The sequence below is a fragment of the Drosophila rhopaloa genome, unplaced genomic scaffold (assembly GCF_018152115.1).
Source record: "Drosophila rhopaloa isolate 14029-0021.01 unplaced genomic scaffold, ASM1815211v1 contig_47, whole genome shotgun sequence".
NCBI lineage: Eukaryota > Metazoa > Arthropoda > Insecta > Diptera > Drosophilidae > Drosophila > Drosophila rhopaloa.
Window position 1 is genome coordinate 466,931 of NW_025335142.1, and position 20,053 is coordinate 486,983.

At 38.7% G+C, this 20,053-nt stretch overlaps 4 protein-coding genes and 2 non-coding genes across 6 annotated transcripts in view; 3 read left to right on the plus strand and 3 right to left on the minus strand.

The window, feature by feature from the left end:
* Positions 1–1,730: 1,730 nt before the first annotated feature.
* On the minus strand, positions 1,731–2,254 carry LOC108052538. The gene has a single exon (XM_017134940.2). It carries the CDS (start codon positions 2,178–2,180, stop codon positions 1,836–1,838), a length of 345 nt encoding a protein of 114 aa, XP_016990429.2. The 5' UTR covers positions 2,181–2,254; the 3' UTR covers positions 1,731–1,835.
* Positions 2,255–3,433: 1,179 nt separating this feature from the next.
* The window catches only part of LOC108041019 (venom dipeptidyl peptidase 4), an 85,005-nt gene continuing 68,385 nt past the window's right edge, over positions 3,434–20,053 (plus strand). The window contains exons 1-2 of the mRNA XM_044461564.1: positions 3,434–3,773; positions 12,078–12,671. Of these exons, the coding sequence (XP_044317499.1) occupies positions 12,258–12,671 (414 nt within the window). The 5' untranslated portion in view covers positions 3,434–3,773; positions 12,078–12,257. The remainder of the gene's footprint in view (positions 3,774–12,077; positions 12,672–20,053) is intronic.
* On the minus strand, positions 4,634–4,705 carry Trnam-cau. The gene has a single exon. It is a non-coding gene; the product is annotated as a tRNA-Met (tRNA).
* On the plus strand, positions 5,509–5,580 carry Trnam-cau. The gene has a single exon. It is a non-coding gene; the product is annotated as a tRNA-Met (tRNA).
* LOC108052539 (trypsin-7) lies at positions 5,665–9,920 on the minus strand. Its single transcript, XM_017134942.2, has 2 exons — positions 9,192–9,920; positions 5,665–6,794 (listed from the first exon to the last, which is right to left on the minus strand). The coding sequence occupies exons 1-2, from the start codon at positions 9,554–9,556 to the stop codon at positions 6,023–6,025; spliced, it is 1,137 nt and encodes a 378-aa protein (XP_016990431.1). The 5' UTR covers positions 9,557–9,920; the 3' UTR covers positions 5,665–6,022.
* LOC108052534 (dynein axonemal assembly factor 6) lies at positions 17,385–18,530 on the plus strand. Its single transcript, XM_017134935.2, has 3 exons — positions 17,385–17,663; positions 17,787–18,019; positions 18,088–18,530. Exons 1-3 carry the CDS (start codon positions 17,534–17,536, stop codon positions 18,349–18,351), a joined length of 627 nt encoding a protein of 208 aa, XP_016990424.1. The 5' UTR covers positions 17,385–17,533; the 3' UTR covers positions 18,352–18,530.

Below are 20,053 nucleotides of genomic sequence, written 5' to 3' on the forward strand. Positions count from 1 at the left end.
ATCGCACCGGCATGGCGGTGACCCTGAAGCAGTGTCGAGTCCTGGTCCGAGAGTTCCAGCTGCCCGCCAAGCACGTGCCCTACGCGCTCAGTACGATGCGAAGTGAGAGAACAATTGTCCATTCCAAGGGAATGGACAACGTACTCAAGAATATTGGAAAACGGAAGTATGAAAAATAATACTAAAGTGATTGTAATAAAAAAATCAATTTAAATTGTATTTATTAAATGTAAATATTAATTGTAATTTTTGTAAAGTGTGGAACGCAGTGAAGGAGACATTTCCGACCCTATAAAGTACATATATTCTTGATCAGGATCGCCTCCTGAGTTGATATAAGCATGTCTCTCAGTTTTAAATATATCGAATTGAAACTTTGCACACACCCTTCTTTTCTTTGCACGCAGTATTAAAGTCGGAACGGCCGGCATGGGCCGACTATATCCTATAGCTGCCATATAACTGAACGATCGGAAATGCCATAACTTTGGTTTTGTAAAGTTAGGAAGTCCATCTGTCCGTCCATCCGTTTCTACGCAAACTAGTCCCTCAGTCTTAAAGCTATCTGCTTGCAACTTTTCCAAAAGTTGTCTTTCTATTGCAGGTAGTATATAAGTCGGAACAAGACAGATCGGGCGACTGTATCATATAGCTGCCATATAACTGAATGATCGGAAATGCCATAACTTTGGTGTTTTTAAAGTTAGGAAGTTGGGATTTTCTATGGGTTTTATTTTTGGCCAATCAATCCGACCTACCAAATTTCATAAGGATCGGCCGACTATATCCTATAGCCGCCATATAACTGAATGATTGGAAATGCCATAACTTTGGTGTTTTTAAAGTTAGGAAGTTGGGATTTTCTATGGGTTTTATATTTGCCCAATCAATCCGACCTACCAATTTTGCGAGTTTTTTGAGTTTTTCCCCTATATTTCATATAATGTTCAGTGAGAAGCGCACTCCAAAAGATTAAATTTTTTATTCTTTTCGCTAGGGTTCACCTAAAGTTAATTTCAGCAGACTGGTATTTTTTCGTCGATCTGAGTACCAACGTGAAAAAAAGGCCCGACGAAAAGTGAACGCCAGCTGTTTGCCTGTCGCTCTCTCTCATGACTGGCGTAAGGTTTTCGTCGATCTGGGTATTAGGTTTAAAACAAAAAAATAAAAAATGTATGGCCCGACGGCAGTTGAAATTGAATGTGCGGAGCTTAGATGTTATAGAAAATATTTCTATATTAAGGAAAATATTTCCATTTACTTTATTCAACAAAATATTTCTATATTTTAGAAAACGTTTCTATTTTTTAGGGTTAATTTGAGAAAATTTTTCTATTATTTAGGGTAAATAATTTTTTTCTCATTTTAAGAAAAAAAATTTTAAAAACAAAAATTACCAAAATATAGAAATTCTTTTTTGGATTTAGGGCGATTTTAGTTTATGGCGACAATTTCTATATTTGAGACAGACTTTCTTGATTCAAGAAAAGTTTTCTTGTTTTGAGGAACAAATTGCTTGAAAATATAAATTTTTTTCTTGGATTTAGAAAAAATAAAGTTTAATGGCGAATTTATAAAATTTAGGATTCATTTTGCTTTGAGTGTAGCCGCACGTTTGCGTATCAAGCAAGGAACATAAAAACAGGTCGTCACAACATAACATATTTAAAAAAGTCTTAATTTTAATAGATACAAAAGGTATTTGGACGTATAATAAGAATGAGTTAATCGGAACGCTAAATGGCCATTTTTATTTCACATCATCTTCAACAATTTTCTGCGATTAACTAACAATAACAATAGGTGTTTTTATCTCCTTCTGAGGATTCATAGCACTAATTCTCTGCGTTTTCTTTAGTTAATTCTTCAATATGATCGAACTCTTCTTTCTCTTCAATATCCTCTTCTTCCGCTAAGTCCGACAGTTGATGCTCCTGGGCGTCCAACTCGTCCTGCAAGGCCTCTAATTCCTCATCGGTGTCTTCAGGGACTCCTCCAGAGCCCGGCTTAATGGTGAAGTTTAACTTGTTTAGCGAACTCTCCAGAGTAGTCACACGGGCCAGTAGCATCTCCAATCGCTTATCGATGTCATCAAAACCGTGGGTCACTCGTTCCGTTGCGTTTTGCGTCTGCAAGGCGGAGCTTGTGGTTGGCTTCTCCGATGATTTTGAAGAAGACATTATCAAATTTTTTAAATCCTTTTTCAAAGAGTTATACTTTTTGTTGATCGAATTCTTGTATACTTCAACTTACATATATGAAACCGTAAGCGTAAATACCTAAGCCTTCTATATTGGAACGCTTTCCATCCGAAGGAAAAAAAGTCACTATATTCCATATATTTGTTAACTGCTTGTTACTCAAATGGTGTTTTATGACATATCGTTCAATCAAAATTTAATCCCGGCGTCCCATAAATTTTTAGCTAAGGTTTTGAAATAATACGAAGATATTCCTAATAAAAGGTTATTTGCAGCTTGCAACTATATTTGCATGTAGATCTGTTGTCAGCAAAGCAATTTTAATTATGAAGCAAAAATGCAATGTGATAAAATTTTCAACTGATTTTTTCCAAATTTGCATTATAGGACAAAAGATTGAAAGATATATGTAGTTGAATCCTACCCGTTACGTTGTTAAGCAGTATTTGGATTTTAATGCGTATAATAAACGCAATCCGCACTACGACTGCTTGTGAGCTTGAAAATATAAGAAAAAGAAACTTCGCCGTCTATAGTCCGCGATTTAGGACTTTTGTTATTCAAAAATTAAAAACTCTATTTTTGTGTGTATCATTGCACATGAATCACGAAATATAAAGATTTCACGGTTTTTTTTGGTCGCTTTACTTTCTTAAGAAATTTTCACACTTTGATAATTTACTCCAACTTCACTGCGAATGTGGATTATTCTTAATGGGCCACAATTCAGAAGAAATAAATTCGGGGCGTTCGATCTTGGTATGTATAAGTACTGTGGTAATCAAATTAAAAAGTTGTATATTTCCATGAGTTCCATGCTTCGATAAGTCCCCAAAAAAAAGTCTGAATGATTAATTTTCTATATGAATCAGAACGGTTTCTCAATGTTTTTCTTTTTTTTGTAATGTTCTTTATTTACTTGCTTTTTGTGGGATGTTCCTAAGGCAATAAATATATTTTTAGATTCAAGACAAGATTTTTATTTTTAGAATTAAAACTTTTATGTTTCCAATTTATGTACCAAATTCGGAAATATTTCTTTCTATGTACCAAAAATATGCATTCATTAACAAAGCCGGCTATTTGGAGAGCGCGGGAACTCCGAGATCGAGGCAAAACGAAACAGTTCCGAGATCTCAGGCGCCGCTCCATCCGTCGGAATAAATGGCTCTCTGCATATCTTTGGGTGCGCGGGGAGCTTGTGGTGGCTTTTTCAGTGAGTGCGAGAGCGGCGTACGGTAAACAACTGCTGCCAACGCAACGTGAAAAATAAACGGCTGAAAAGAAAATTTCGAAACGTAAACCTGGAGCCCCTTGTGCTCACGAAAATATATCTATGAGATGCGCGAATCTTGATCCATTGCAAAAAATTTGAATTTGAATAATTACGCAAGGCGAGGCGCACGTGAGTGTTGTCGTGAGATGAAATGAAAAGTGGTCGAGGCGAAAGTGGAAATTGAAGGCAATTTTCTTGTGATTACTGTGATGAGTAACAAATTGTATCAAGTGAAAGACAAACAGATAAGCCTATCAGCAATCTTTCCGCTCGCTATCGGTCGTTCCCGGTTCTGCGTAAGTTCCATTAGATAAAACATTTAAATTTCAAAAATAAACATTCGAAATGAGACAAACTTTTTCTGTGTTTCACAATTCTTCTGGCCAAGTTAACGTTTTACTTTTAAAGTCAACATCTTCCAGCGCTCTTCATCTTTTATTTGCCCCTTGTGTTTACAGCTGTTCGATGAAAACCAGTTTGCCATCGACTAGCTAGCTAATGTTTCTAACGATATTAGCTTTTTGGGCCGCATCAAACCACTGAAAGTCTAGTCTTCTAGCTGCAACAGTTGCTGGTGGTTGAAGGTTGCTGAAGCCCGGTGTCTTGCCTCGTTACGCGTGCAATTACCTGTCACCAGTCAGCTCAACAACAGTTGTCAGCTGTATGATCTGTTAGAGATGACTAAAAATAAATAAAAGTTTTATAATCATAATTGAAAAAGTAAAGAATGGAAACAATTTAGCACCTGCTGAAATGCCTAATAGCAACGTTTCAAAAGCCAGTTGTTCCGACTTGAAGGTATTTTTTTTACATATCACTGGGCAACAGTCTTGTAGGTGCAATATTATGTTAAAATAGGGTGTTCTAAGGACAACTACACTACACCGTGTGGAATTCCAGAGTACAACAAGTTCTGTTCATTATGAGATCCCTTTAGTAATTGGTTATTCTATTTAAAATTCAGCATTTTAAAACGAATTCATTTTGGAAATTCTAATATTTAAGTGACCATTGGTTTGAACACAATAATGGTTTTGATACATACTTTGTAGCAGTAAGCGAATATTATTGGGGGAAAAATGGAATATGTCTATAAAAGGATCGTCACTATGAACTAAAAAGTAAAAAAAAATTCGCACGCGCGAATTATACCACATAGCAGAGCAAGGTTTCGATCCTCGGACCTCTGGGTTATGGGCCCAGCACGCTTCCACTGCGCCACTCTGCTTGCGTGAATACCATAAGGTCTACAGATGGGGTAAGTACCAATCATAAGCTCACACTCCTTTACCGACGAAAGTACATTGGTTTTCAATTAATTGCTAAAACATATCCTCGTTATCTTTGCCAGAAACATCGATAAAGCATCGCATTTGATTGTTCTAAATCACTGATTTAGTAAAAGTAAATAATTTTTCTGATTAAAGTGCTTTAATGCACTTTATTTCTTAAATATCAGGGTTGCCTAAAGGAACCTGATAAAGTATATAAAAATATTATCGTTTTATGTTTAAAAAATGCATGCTTTTCAAACAATCCATACTTAGACAAGGTTTCTTCGCCTTTATTTTGATTATAATTGAAAATCCTTAATAACAATTGAGAACTATTCTTTTATCAAAAAAAATACGATTTTTATTATCTCGGATAGACTGACAGTAGCGTTTTGTCTTCTCCATAAGTCAAACTTCAACAGGTATTTTTAATTTAATATTGCGAATGATTGGCCATTAAATTTATGGTTATATAGTTCGGTGCTGCAGTCGAACTTTTACCTAATGGCGCAAAAGGAAATTATATAAAATATATATACATATATTTTAAAATCTATACGTTATTATTGTTCAAATTATTTTAGAAGCACCATCGTTACAGTTTATAAACTGCTTTATGGACATACCCTTGCAGCGGTAACAGAGTGAATGTTTAAGCAGTGCACTGTAATTGAAAACATATATATTTTTGTCGGTAAGGAAGTGAAGATTTTTCGTTTGTACTTACCCAATGTCTAGATGTATCGACACCCAAGCAAGCAGAGTGGCGCAGTGGAAGCGTGCTGGGCCCATAACCCAGAGGTCCGAGGATCGAAACCTTGCTCTGCTATGTGATAGTAAATTCGCACGAGCGTTTTTTTTTATTTTTTTTATAAGTATTTATTTGTATCCTTCAACCAAAAAAAGTGCGTTTAGCGAGATTGGCTCTAATTTTACTACGAAATAGTCTTAAAAACTTCCAGTTTTATTTTTCCAATGATAATAAGTAGTTTTTCAAATCATTATATTGCCACGAGAGAGTCTTGTTGCAAAGTTTACAAATGCATAACGAAATCCATAATTAACATTAACATTAATAAAAATCCTAAGAAATCATTTGAGCATTCCCCATCGAAATAAACGTTAATTTTGGGATATCTAACCTACTGCATTGTTTAACTTTATTCAGTTGTTTTAGTATAAAAGTACAAAATATCAGCTAAGCTACTAAGGAATTCACTAAAACTAAGGCGAAGAATTGTCCACCGCTTTGAGCACTCTCTTTACGTATATCAGTAATCTTCGTCGCAGAAGCAACCGTCCCGCGAGTTCTCCACAATCCAGTCCAGATATTTCGTAACTCGAGTATAAACGCCGGGATAATTGGGTCTGGCGCAACCATTACCCCATGACACGATTCCAATCTGTTCGAAGCGTTTGTCATCTGGCCGGAGACGCACCAGCGGACCGCCGGAGTCGCCCTGACAACTGTCGCGCCCTCCAACGCCCGGATAGCCCGAGCACATCATGTTCTTTGTGATCATTTTCTGGGTGTAGTTTGTCTGGGCCACACATTCGTCGTTGTCGAGGACGGGGACTTCGACCTCCTGCAGCAGACAAGAGGGCTTGCCGTCCTCCTTGAGGGTGCCCCAACCTGTGGCTATGGCCTTTGTGCCGACAAACAGATCCTGACGCTGTTCCACGCGGGGCAGGCAGATCGGTCGGATAAAACTGGTGATCGGCACCCGATCATTCAGTCGCAGCAGGGCTATGTCGTTGTCGAAGTTCGAGAAGCTGAACTTCTGGCTAAAGGCGCGCAGCACGAAGCGGGTTTCCGGGCGCTCCTTGTCGTTACAGCGGTCGTGCTCCCCGAAGGTCACCTTGATCATGAACCACATGAACCCTTTGACGCAGTGCGCCGCCGTCAGCACGTAGCGATCGTTGATCAGCGTCCCGCCACAGTAGAACCTGTTGAAGTAGCTCAGCCGCGCCATCCACGGATACTCGCTCACGCCCGTCGTCGTCCCGCCCACAATCCTCGACTCGTCGTTGCGCTCGCCGCATCTGTCGAAAAATATAAAGAATATCAGAGATCCGTTAGGCATTATAAAACATTTATCGAATGTCTTAAGGGAATTAATTCTTTTTTGAAAACTGTGTCATTAAAGGTGATCCTATAGCGAACATTGCAAATGCCAGTTCTTACTATTCTAATTTAAAAGATCCTCAAAATGAGAAAATGTGCACTTTTATATTTAATTTTATACCCAAACTAAGTATATTGAACTCAAAGTAAAAATGTTGTATTTGTTTGTCAAAAAAACTCAGATCGAGTGAATGTATTTGTATAATTAGGTCAGTGCAAAATTATTTTTTAATGGAATGGTTATGCTGCACTATATTAAAACATGCACATTTTTTAAAACTTAATAAACAGTTTTTTATTTTCTAAAGTATCTAAAATGATCTGCAAATTATCAAAGTTATTAACGTAAAATTAAGTTCTTTGTTTATTACAGAGAACTAATAAATATGTAAGCGTATTACAAAAAAACTTGTGACATGTCAATGTGAAAAATGATAAAGTTCAATGTTTAATGCCACCTCGTTGGAAAGGCATTTGCGACGTTTATTCCCTCCGCGAGAAAAAAATAGATGGATTGGGTCAAAGGGTGCCAGTGCTTGCGATCTCTCCCGATCGGGGAGTTCAGAGTTCAACAACCCCATCATAAAGAAAGTGTCAAAGTGCTTTATGGACGGACATAAAACAAATGAGCGATTTTTGCAGATTTTATGGCTGCCATCTGCAGAGGCACGACCACAACACGTTACATTAAACAGGTTTTTAATTACCCCTGGACAACAACAGAACACCGCATGCAGCCAAAATAAAAATCTTCCACCAAGTCGGAAAGGAAGCTTAACAAGTTATCTCTCTTTTCATTTAATTTGGCCAGGCCACACAATCAATCGATCCGGCCGCAACAAGTATTTGGGATTCAGATTTGGTGTGTGTTTAATCGTGTCATTGCCCCAAAATGGTGGTCGGCCTGGTCGACAGGCGTCCCGAAACAAAGAAGCGAAATGTGCGACGACGACCCACTTAGGAGTCGGCGAAGACCGGGTAAGACGGCCAAAGCCAAAACCCGAAGAACACGGCGACGGAGACGGCATTCCCCTGCCTCCCTCGCAGACATTAATTTAATGTGACATGACGCATTGAACGTACGCCTTTTACAGTATCTGCCATACTCATCTTTATCTGCTGGGTGCACAAACACACACGTTCTTAAAAGCCAAACACAGAGTGTTATCAAATCATATGCAAATCAGTTTCTTTTCTTCGTTCAAATGCAAAAAAAAAGTAAAAATTAAATAGAAAAGAAACTGGTTTTAGGCCTTCATTAACAAATAGAAGAACGGCGCGGCTATCGTCTCCAAGTAAACTTATGGCTTTTAGAGATTTTCAAAGACATACAGACTTAAGGGCGTTTTATTAAAAATAAATTGTATAATTTAAGTTACAAATATCCCTTTCTAGCCTAGTTCCCTATTGTTAGCCTCCCAGGAACTTAACTCCCTTCAGAATCAGTTCCCTTTTGTTGTCAGTTTTTCTGCCGACTCTATAAATACCCTTGGGTGTTTGCTTATGCCAAAAGCCAAGTGCCGAAAGCCAAAGTTGAATTCCCAATTGGTAATGCAATTTGTTTAATGGCCACACAAGAATGCATTTCGAATGCAATTCTTCAGAGAGAACCTGACTTTGAGGTCATGTTGGGAATTGGCTTTTCAAAACGGGTAAAAAATGGACAGAAGAATCTTTTGGGACAAGATGAATGTGTAAAAAAATGTTTAAGGCGTTCCCTCTGCTGATTTAAAGGACTGTAGCCTATTACTCTTTGAGCTGGAGGACATGGATTCTATTAATAATTAGACGCGTGTCATTAATTTTAAAAGGTTAATTTAAGTTAATAAAGAAATATTAACGAAGGAAAATTTCAATGTTATGTAAAAAATTCGCAAAATATATTTCATACGTCGTTATTAACCAAATTATTACTTATAAAAATAACCGTTTTTCAAATCGTATTTGCAAAGCGAATAATAATAAAAGAATATTTAATTTAAGAAGGTATAATCTTAACTTTTTAGAAAATCTGATAATTTCGAATAATTAGATACTTTTCCGTTTCATTTCCTTTCCATGGAAGTGGATAGAGAATTTATTAACTCAAAGGAGTTGGGGACAGGGATATATATCCGATTGCGTGTCTAAAATCTATCTGTAACTTTAACTGTTTGTGCCATTTGGGTGCCGTGACAATGACGACGCCAGAGTTGTTTATCACTTCTTCGGCCGTCTAACTGGAAGTTGTCATCATGGCCATGACAGCTTTTGTATCTCAGCGTGCGTGCATCGTCGTAACTTTTGTATCTGTGTGTCTCGGGGGACCAACTCACCTGCAGGAACATGTCGGCGATGTTTGGTTCTGAGCTGCCGGCGAATTATTGCGATTGAAGACACCGAACCAATTCTTGATCGGATTTTGCCGGAATACAGGTTTATGGACATTGGCATCCGAAGAGGAAGCGTTGACGGCTCCGATTTTCAGCTTCTTTGCCTGATGGTGGGCTGCACCCAAGGCTTGATATTTGCCCGGAATGGAGGATAAAGATGATGTTGCTGTTGATGTTGATGTTGCTGGTGTCGCTGATGCTGCTGGGGTTTCTGCTGTTGCTGCTGCTGCTGTCGTTGATGTTGCTGCTGTGGCCAGGCAGGATGCAACGGCCAGCACGAGCTGCCAGTGACGTAAGTGGAGCATCATCTTCTTCTGCCCGCTGGTTATGCAATTCAATGCATGTAAGCTTAATGAGCCTTTTGGTCGTCGTAGCGGTCTCGACGAACGGTGCCGTTATCGGAATATATTTAGATTCACGTTCTGCTTGTTCTTCTGCGGGGGATTTTTCGAAATCTCCGTTCGCACACACCACTTGTTAATTATGTAAATCAAACACGGTTTCTTTCAGTCTTATTGTTGTTGCACTAATTGAACCATTTCACATGACTGCAAATTGTCAACAAGTCGCGCCCTAATCCCAGCGAATTTCTCGATCGGTTTATTTGCTCTTCGCTATATGGTTTGCTTTGGTTAGTTCGCACCACCGCGCACGCGAAAGTCTGCAAGCCGACTGATACGAGGTGCTGGCCCAGAAGAGCGACTAAGCCATTTTTCCAAGGCCCCCAAAACAGCGCAGTCGACGGCGACGCTGGCAGCACTGGCGCCGCCGTTGGGGCAAAGAAAGTTGCGCATGCGCAGCGCAGCGTGCGGTGGCAGCGACGTCGGCTGCGTAGAACACAGAGGAACGGCAGAGCGTACACAGTAAAAAATATATTAAATTGGCCCGACGAATCAATCAGTATTGGAAAAGGTTTGGTTGTTTTTTCTATAATGTTTTTTTTTATACTAGAAAAAAAGATCGTAAACTGGGAATTTAGGAGTCACAGGAAATTCACTTATTTTGAATGCATACAAATTTATCCCAGATTTACGAGCGCTTAAATCTAAGTTTCTCTAACAATATAGTTTGGTTTTATGCGAATTTGTTTATCCGTTGTATATTTTAAAAAATTGAAAATTATTTTTGCTTAAATCAGCTAAGATTTATTAAAAAATTCGAAACACAAGTAATACATTTTTTTTTAAATATGTGAAATACAAAACGAAATGGCAAACTCATAATTTGAATTTAAGGTATTAATTTTTGGATTTTCGAGCAGTGTCGAGAGTAAGTCAGATCGAAGAGAGCCGGCGTATTTTTGTTGGCTCCCCTTCAATCCCCTTGACTTCTCAATATGCTAATGTGACAGTTTGCTTTGACTAAGATATTTTTTCTTTTTTTTTTTGGATGGAGTGTGTGCGTTGGGAGTTCTTGGTTCTTCCTCTTTCCTTCTGTCGCCGACATCGTCTGTTTAACGTTTGTTTATTATGCTCGCAACGTCAATACACCGTGAACATTTTAATTGGGAATTGATTTAGACATTAACCACAAATAACCTGTTTAATAACGGAACAACCCTATAAATACATTAGAAATGTAGAAAATCGAGAAAATAGGTACATCTTCAACATGGACAGTATTCTTAAAATTGTATTTATTTTATTGTATTGGTTTAATATTATAAAAGTCAATATAAAAATACATATTTCAGTCAAAAATACTTGTGTTTTTAAATGATTTTTATAATTATATAAGAAACTTTTGCTAACGAAATTATAAAGAAATTGGTATCAGTGCAATGCTAGCAAATATTTTCTAACGGCTCGCAAACACTTACAAAGTAGAAGTGGAAACAAAAGTTCACTCCCCACAGCCAGCACAAACATCCTTTAAGATCGGCAAATATAGTCTTAAAATATAAGGTGGGCGAAAGAGAGATTTAAATTATATATTTCTGATCGGAATAATATACACCCAAGAGCCCACACACTGCCACTCTGACTCGTGGTATTTAACTTTATTTTTTTATCACTCGAACCCTTTCATCTTTTCCGACGCCTTTTCACTAGCCCAGGGAAAGAGAGTGGTAAATCCAACTTATTTCGCATTTTCATGTTCATTTGCCGTAGCATGAATTAACAAAAAAAGAAAATCGGATAATTTCAGATTTTGCATTTGCTCAACGACCGATGTTTAATTTAAATTACTTTAAATGTTTCAACTGAACTCGTCTACAACTGCTGACCCAATTAAGTAAAATGGAAATTCATTAAAAATGTCGCACGTCAAATCACTTTATTGTGTGTTTTGGTAATGTATCGAGTGCACGCTGACATTCCTTTTGAATTATGAATCGTTTAATTGTCATTAAATCGATTAAAGTCACTGTACAGATGGTAAAATGAATGTCATATGCAAAATGGAAAATATATTTTCAGATAAGTGAAGTGGAAAACGTATTTAAATGCTGGTTTCATAGTTGACTGACATATAATTAATAATGAGAATAAAGTTTAAGCCCTGATTACTTCATTTCTTACTATAATTTTTTTGAATTCCTAAGCTATTGTCTTTGAATTGCAGTTTAACAACCTATTGCGGCACTCCCTATTACTTCCTGCCATGTTCTTCACCCATTCCAAGTGCAATTTTCTTGATTTCCATACACACACCAGACAATCATTCACTTAAAATTACTCGCTTAAGCAAAAACCCAACAATCCATGCCGAAAAAAGAAAAGTAATCTCCATGAGAGGGGCGAAGTCAATGGGTTCCTTATTAATTGAAAGCATGCAAATTTCGCCTCTTCTAATTTTTCAAATTTCCATTGCTTTCTTTTTGGGCAGCAGACACTCGTAATCTTTAATTGGAGGGAAGCCAACTGAGACACCTCGAGAGGGGCGAAAGGTTAGAAACCCAGGGGACCAGAAAGCGATTCCCTGACATGCGAGCCAGAGTTTCGAATCCGTGACGACAATCATTGCATCACAAAGATTAGCAGACATTATTGGGAGTAGCCAAGCAAGATGAGTGCCGCCGGCTGGCTGGATATGAATGCAGCTCTTCAGAACCTCAACTCTCCGCCGGAGTCCTCCCAAAACCCCAGAAGAAAACGGAGGAGCAGCCATGCCGGACGCAGTGCCTCCACGGCCGGAATTCATGGGCGGGGCAGCATTGGTAGCATAAGTTCTGGAATCTTCAAGGCATTCCGAGAGCGGTTTCTGAGCAGCGATGACTCTGGGGATTATCGGAAATTAAGGCAACGAGATGCGGAATCCGGGCGAATGGGAGCCAATGGAACCAGTTCCACCGACAGTTCTGGAGAGGATGAGGAGCCCAGCAGCAGCAGTAGTGTGGAGGACCTTTTCGCGAACGAAGCGGAACGTCGCAAATGGCAGAGGAAAAATTCGGAGCATAGACGCCGTGCAGCTAGAAAAAAGGTTAGTGGTCTTGCTAAACTTTTCAACATATATTATTAGAACATATTTTTTTTGGATAAATTAAAAATTTAATCTTAAAATAAGATAGTTCGGCTTTTCGGTGAAATTTGAGTTTTTGACTCAGAAAAAAAGTTTTAAAAAGTTTATTCTATTTTTAAATCGTTAATTAAGTTTTTCATCTGTTTTTATGCATATTTTCCCTTTTTCCGAGTTTTGGTAAGCCAATTTCGACAAAGACTCTATGAACTACTAATATTTTTCAACTTTCTCATAAAGAGCTTCAGGCTATAACAAGTTTTTTAAGAGCAGTTGCCTTATTTTGTTTACATTTAAAAATGAACGCATAAAAATCTAAATTAATTTTAATACTAATATTATCTATGTATCAAGTCTATTTAAATTTGAAATTGTTCAGCCTTTTATACCTGCTGCGAAATATTTTTTCACATATACATATGCTTATTAAAACATTTATTTTGAGTTAAGTTCTTAAAGAACTCTCCCATATATGATTCATGGTTACAATAATTTATTAGTTATTGTTTCATCATCTTAGTATCCTATAGTATTACAATTTATTATTAGTTTCAATAAAACCACACAGATAAGTTTAAAAGTTTGGATCTAGCTCATTATGCTTTTAAACAGCTTCAAAAGAAAGCTTAAATTAACTGCTTTGCATTTTGATATTGCTGTCATCTAATTTTTGGTATTCCGATCAGGTCTTCTGCTACCACAGTTACGTGTGCGGCTTTATCAGACTTTGATTGGATTCCGAAATTGGTTCACTCTCAGCACGAACTGTCGCATGGAAAACTATAAGCATTCGATTTTCAGTTTCGTTTTCGTTCACTGACGCGGCTCATTTGCATTAAATTAAATCTAATTGGTATATTAGATAATTACATTAATTGCTTGGGTGTGGTCAAGCTGTAATGGGGAGCTATTTGATAACTACATATTTAATGAGGAGTCATTTAACAATGGGGTTACTGGACGATACGCTCTGTTTCTGAGGTATGTGATTTCACTTTCGTTTTCTGCAAGTCAGGTTATTTTACAAAAAACATTCTCAGGTATTTATTGGCAAATTAGGTAATATAAATTAAATCATTTATAAATGATCATTTATATTATTTTTATTTTTGCGCCTTAACTGTTTGAAATATTTAAAAAAATGGTTAGATCTAAATTAATCGAGTGGTATGTCAAATTAACTTTAGTTTTTAGTTTATAGTTCCTGTTTTATTTTATTCAGCTTTCTTTAAATTCAAATTTTAAAAGACGAATTTGCTTCATTTCTGAGTATATATGAGCAACTTTTTATTAACTTCATATCACGCTTTATATATAAAAGAAGCGTAAATGTTTTAATCATGCTGATATTTGCTATTATACCAAAATTAAGTGCACTTGAAAAACACATTTTTAAAATCTTATCTTTTTTAAATTTTGTCTCAAATTTCTTTATATTTTTTAAAACTATTAAAATATTTATGATACAAGAAGAAATATGTAGGGCATACCAAACATAAGTAAATTTAGTAAATAGCAAAAGTCTAAAGGTGACATTGTCAAATTGGATTTTCCAAATTTAAATTTAGTCCGCTCCACTGTGCGATTTTTTTCTCTTGAACAGCTGAACTGAAAGCTTTCAATTTGTTTACAAACAACCGGCTAACAGCTGATGCACTCTCTTGCTCACTCTCAGTTTGCTTTCTTCAGTTTCTCACTCACTTCTCTCTTGAGTGACTTTCCCACCGGACTTTCCATTTGGCTCAAATCGCAGCATCTGACTCTAAGCGACTTCGGTTTGATTGCCCGTCCAGTTTTGGTCTGGCGAGGATTTCGGCTTATCGTTTTTGTACTACGTTCTTCTAGGATTTTCTTTTCACTTGTTTCTGACCATTTCCTGGTACAGTGGACTTTAAAGCCGCAGCCGCTTAAAGTTGCGCGCCCTTTTGGCCTATGTTTTGTTTGTTTGTTGGCATTGCTCAGCCGCACTGTGTGCCGAGTGTGCGAGAGAGGGAAGATTTTGGGATGCTAGTTTTATTTTTATGCTGCTCCTGACTCGCTTGACTGCACATCCTGTTCGACCTGTTTTCCCATTTTGGCTTCGCGGCCATGTTCTTTTTTCGTTGCGAATTATTCAGCTAGGCGTATTTATTTTAAAGATTCACAAGACAAATTTTATTTTGTAAAGCAAAACAAAAACTGTACTTTCATCATATGGCCTTCATTGATGTTAAATAAAATCACAAATACATTATAATCATTTTGAAACATCTGTTTTACATTAAAAATGAATAAAATTCAGGGGTAATAATTTTTCCAAGTGGAATCGCAAGAATTTTTCAGCGACGCTCACCGAAACAAAACGAGCGAAAAAATATATAAATAAATGGCCAAAAAATTGTGCGCCAGTGTGTCGCCTGTAGAAAAAAAAAAGCGAATGCAATCAGTAGACCCAGATCTATGACGGGAACTTGGCCCCAACTTTCTCCTCCTCCCAGCTGGTTGGCTCTTTTCCTCCCGGCTGGCCACCTCTTACATAACTCAAACCAGCTTTTTTGCCAGGTGGGGCCCATCCACACATGTGGCCCAATGATTTATGCACGCCACTTAATGCCTTCTTAATTACATTTTATGTTACAACCGAAAAATAATAATATCTTGCTGAAAAACAGCAGACAAGAATGGGAAGGAGGGGCCGAACACAAATCACATTCCTTCAGGGGGCGGAATGGGCGGAAGGACACGTCCCAGCTGCCAACACAATGCGGAAAACGCTTTCACTTTTACCCTCGGTGCAGCTGGTGTCCCTCTATTCCCATTTTCGCCGATTCCCTCGTACCACCGCCATATGCGACTGAAACAAAATCTATTTGGCAATGGCCTTGGGCTTAGGGCTGAAAGGGGGCTTCAGGGTTTTTCTCGGGACAGACGCTCTTGTGTATTCAGTCAACACAAATTTGCGTAGCTCTTTTTGGGGAGCATGGCTTTTTTTCCCCTCTGCAGTTCATTGAAATGTGTGTGACAAGCGAAATACAATTACACCATGAATCCATGTTCATTGTCGGGATGCGTGACGTCAGCTGGGGGATCGGGGCAAATCCTGGGGTGCATTCCAATGCGAACCAATACCCTCTGTTGACAGCGATAGTTGGATTGCATTGCGAGCCCAAGGTGAAAGTTCTGTTACGTGATGTTTGCGATGCTTTCGAGTGAACGGATTTCAGGGGCTTTTTGATACGCAGATGAATGAAAGTGGCCATTTTAGAATGGGATTTAAACAAAAGAATTTACTATAAAATTTGACCGGAAAGTGGGGGACATGCTGAAAGTATTAATGTCAAGATTTTCGTATGATTGCCTTATTATTTTCCATTGAAAACTGAGTAGGCTATTCTAAAATTAATAATAAGGAGGCTGTTATTATCAATGGTCAGACATTTAATTCAATTTTGAATTCGTCATCTACAATTTTGATTTAAGGATATATTTGAATTTGCAGCACGGATAATATTTATATTTTTTCAGTTTTCAAAACGAAATTAGAGTGCAGCTAACTTTAAAAATATGATTCAGGCAACTGGAATGCTTCGTGCCCCAATTCACTCCAAGCTTTATGTATATATTTAAATAGCGATCTGAATAAACCGTGTCTCTCTTATCCGGATACCCCTCTCGCGCCTTGATTACTTTGGGCCAAGCGGAATGTAAGCCGGGTTAGTGCCACGTTTACCCAAGCTGCAAATGACAAAGCCATGGTCCGTGGACACTCCGTGGTCGGTTAAAGCCCGGCCAGGACTGTCAAGAGGTTGCCATTGAACCAGAACAAGGAGCCAAATCCCTTTCGAATGGGGTGCTGGTGTGCTTCTTTTTTGTGCGCCGGACACTTTCGCCGACAGCTCGTGTTAAACAAATTAAACACGTAGCCGTAGCCGGAACAGAAGCAGCCCACAGGCGAGAATCCTTTTTGTCGAATATCAAACTGGGGACCCCGCTGCGGTCGTGGCCATTGTAGCAGAGCCACGCCGCTTGGCCAGAATCGTGTTGTTAACTCGGCCACGTTTTCGTGTTGCCCTACCCTCGGTTTTGCCTGAAAGTCAAATTAGCGTTTCCCTTCGCCACTCGAGGGCCGCGTGAAAAATGCAAATTTCTGTTCTGTTTCGCTGTTCATAATTTGTAGTGGCCCTGACCAGGACGGAAGGTCAAGCCTGGAACAATAATTACACAATTTATAATTCACAAAACAATTGTTTTTGACAAGTGAAATATATTTGTTCGAGCACAGTTGGCTCTCCGGCAAAAAGTTTGCCACTAAATGGGCCGCCCAAGTTTTTAATTGAAATGCCTAAAGTGGGACTCATAGTTTCCTCCCAGTTGAAAGTAAAATGTCGCCAACGGCGGAAAACTGTTGTTGAATAGGGTAACTGGGGACCCTTCAACCCTTCATGGACTCCAGCCGGCTTGGAAAAACCAGCTCTAGAATTTTCCACGTTGCCAAATCACGTTGCCTGGGCAACTAAATAAACAATCTCTAAGGCTACTACACTCGAAAAACATACGTAAAATATATTGATCTGGCCTGATTTCTATTATCTCCATGGGGAGAAACTTTTTTTTTTTAAGTGAAGTATGCAAGAAAATAATAAATATGTAAGCATAGTAGCCCGAAAAATCGTTGTCATGGTTGGGTAACAAACGAGGCTTTAGATATTCCTCATTCGGTTTGTACCAACCGAGCTGTGAAGAACTCCAAACATAGCTCAAGTTTAAAAACTGTTCTATAACTCAAAAATAAGTAGTGAAAAAAAGCCGTGAAAATAATTCAGTGCCTTCAACCCGCCTTGCACAAAATGTCGATCTTCGAACATCCGGACCAGCTGAAGCTGCTGCAGGATCTACTGAATCCCAATCAGAGGCGAGGCGGCATTGACTACAGCAGCAGTGAGGATGAGGACGAGTCCATGGTGGTTCACAAGCTAAGTGAGTAAATAAGAAATTGTTATATTAAGTAATGCTGTTGGATATCGGCATTTGTCATTAGCAACGGCTTGTTGCATTTTTTTTTTTTGACTGGGCGCAATGTTTCTTCATTTCTAAACTTAGATCCTGGGGGCATTGGGCGTAGCAAGGAGCCAGATTCCACCGGCAAGAGTAAAAAGAAACCCAATCCTTTGGCGACTCCTTTGGTGGAGGAGGAAAAAAAGCAGCCGGAGAATCTGGAAGAATGGCAGGAGCAGCAGGAGCGCGAGGATAACGATATACTGGAAACCCGCAAGAGCCCCGAGTATACGATGACCTATCGCCAGGCAGTGGGCACCGAGGACGTCTTCTTGCAGGTCAATATATGGCCAGTTTAAAGAGCACTTAACAGATCAATAACATAGAAAATATTTATACCTAATAGATGGGCAATCGCACCGGCTCCTCTGCCAGCTGTGAAGATCTTATTCTGGAGATTTCCCTGCCGGATGAAGAAATGGCCGCCGACAAAATGTCGCTGAGCCTGCAAGAAACGGAAGTAGATTTGGGTACTGGTTTATACCGCCTCCGGTTGCCGCTTCCCCATTCCGTCGATGTTGACCGATGTCAGGCGAAATATGACAGCGAGCTCAAGAAACTGCGGCTCACTTTGCGCCTGAAACGGGAGCTTGACTACGTTAATTTTTAAAAACATACATTTTCAGTGCCGGTTGTCTCGTACACATTAATTACCCTAAAAAAAAAATATGAACGAATATCTGATACACATTATTTACACTAACCTACTACACATACTACTTCTGGGGAAAAGTCTTAAAATGTTTGTGGATGAAAAAAAAAATATATGTATCCAAATTTTCTGTGCAACGTTTTTGTTTTATTCCTGGTATTGATAAAATAAAATTTTGAAGGCAAAGTTACAAAAAAAATATTATCCCTAGCTTTGCCGATAATTTAGTTTACTACGAAAATAAAAGTAATCTTGAATTCAAATAGGCTAAAAAAAGCATAAAATGTATAAGATGTTTTCGATTGTGTACAATCTCAGCTTTAAACAAAATTCGTGATACCATCCCTAATCCTCAATTCCAAGGCAAATATTTTGACGCTAGAGCATTACCCGAATTTTCCCGCAATTCCAATTCAATTGTCGGCACTTTGGCTTGTTTTGCTCCCAAATTGCGCATACGCCGCATGTGCCTTGCTGCCGGGTCAATCGCAAATTACGCTCAAACGAAGCATGAAGTATTCCTTGGGCGCTTGGGCAGCCTTTATTATGATGCTGTCAAAAATCACTTTGGCTAAATATTTGTCAAGCACAGACACACAAAAGTAAAATACGACAAAACAAAAAAAAGGAGCCAAGAAAAGTTGAAAATCGTGATTTCTACAGACTGATTCGACCTAATAGGCCATGAGTTTCAGGGGCAGGGACTTTTGTTGTAGGCTTCGGGCCACACAATTACTTCCCGCTGGGTCTGCGGCTGCGTTTTGCCTCATTTACCCTGACTGACACTGGCACATTTCAATTTGTGCGCTCCAGGCAAGCTGGGCCCCGATTTTCGCCATCCCGGTCACCGGCAGAGACATGATAAAGTGTCATCCTGCTCACCAAAAAAATATATAAGTTAAAGTTCACACGGGCACACAAGAAGCCGAAAAAAAGAAAAAAACTCACAAGTTTTGGGCAGCTGGCAGTGCGTGCCTCGGCTGGCGAACTAGTTTTGGATCAGGGATCCGGGGAGACGCAGACCTTTTCTTCCTTCTTATTTTCCTAATGAAAGTTTTCCACAGGACTGTGATGATAAATCGTCTGACAAGGACTCGGCTGTCCACGGAAAACTTTCAATTTAATTTAAATGCCCGAGTCTCGTGGCCAGCGTGGTGGAAACGGAAAGTGAATTACAGCAAATTAGGCAGAGAGTTTTCAAGAAACAGCTTATTATAACAAGGCTTACTCTAAGTTAAATGATGACAAAGGTATGGTTGACAAAAAAGGTTTCAAGGACTGTAATTTCCATTAAACAAAGGAATATTTATCCCATTGAAAGGAACCAATTTCTCACCCAACAGGGTAAAAGGCAAACTCTTTAAGAAAAGAAGACGGCAAGGTAAACAAACTGGAATTGAATCAGCATTTTTGGAATACTCCTTTTCGGCTCGTTTTCATTCAATGACGTTCAACAGGGAAAACAAACAGGACCGCAAAAAAAATTACCATGTGTTGATGTTAGACTTCACAAACAAACCAAAGGAAAACTTTACCGCCCTCGAAAAAATAGGAAAACTACGCAAAAACCAACAGAAAAAGGCTGACAAAAAAGCAGACATTTTTTCAGCTCATTTACACAAACGCACGTTTCTGCAACATCATCACGATGATCATCCGA

Excerpts from the sequence above, each read along its gene's own strand:
- LOC108052538 (XM_017134940.2), bottom strand. The coding sequence starts at position 2,180 with ATGTCTTCTTCAAAATCATCGGAGAAGCCAACCACAAGCTCCGCCTTG.
- LOC108052534 (XM_017134935.2), top strand. The coding sequence starts at position 17,534 with ATGTCGATCTTCGAACATCCGGACCAGCTGAAGCTGCTGCAGGATCTA. Across the intron at positions 17,664-17,786 it reads CATGGTGGTTCACAAGCTAA|ATCCTGGGGGCATTGGGCGT; the intron begins GTGAGTAAATAA and ends TTCTAAACTTAG. Across the intron at positions 18,020-18,087 it reads CCGAGGACGTCTTCTTGCAG|ATGGGCAATCGCACCGGCTC; the intron begins GTCAATATATGG and ends TATACCTAATAG.
- LOC108052539 (XM_017134942.2), bottom strand. The coding sequence starts at position 9,556 with ATGATGCTCCACTTACGTCACTGGCAGCTCGTGCTGGCCGTTGCATCC. Across the intron at positions 6,795-9,191 it reads TCGCCGACATGTTCCTGCAG|ATGCGGCGAGCGCAACGACG; the intron begins GTGAGTTGGTCC and ends ATTTTTCGACAG.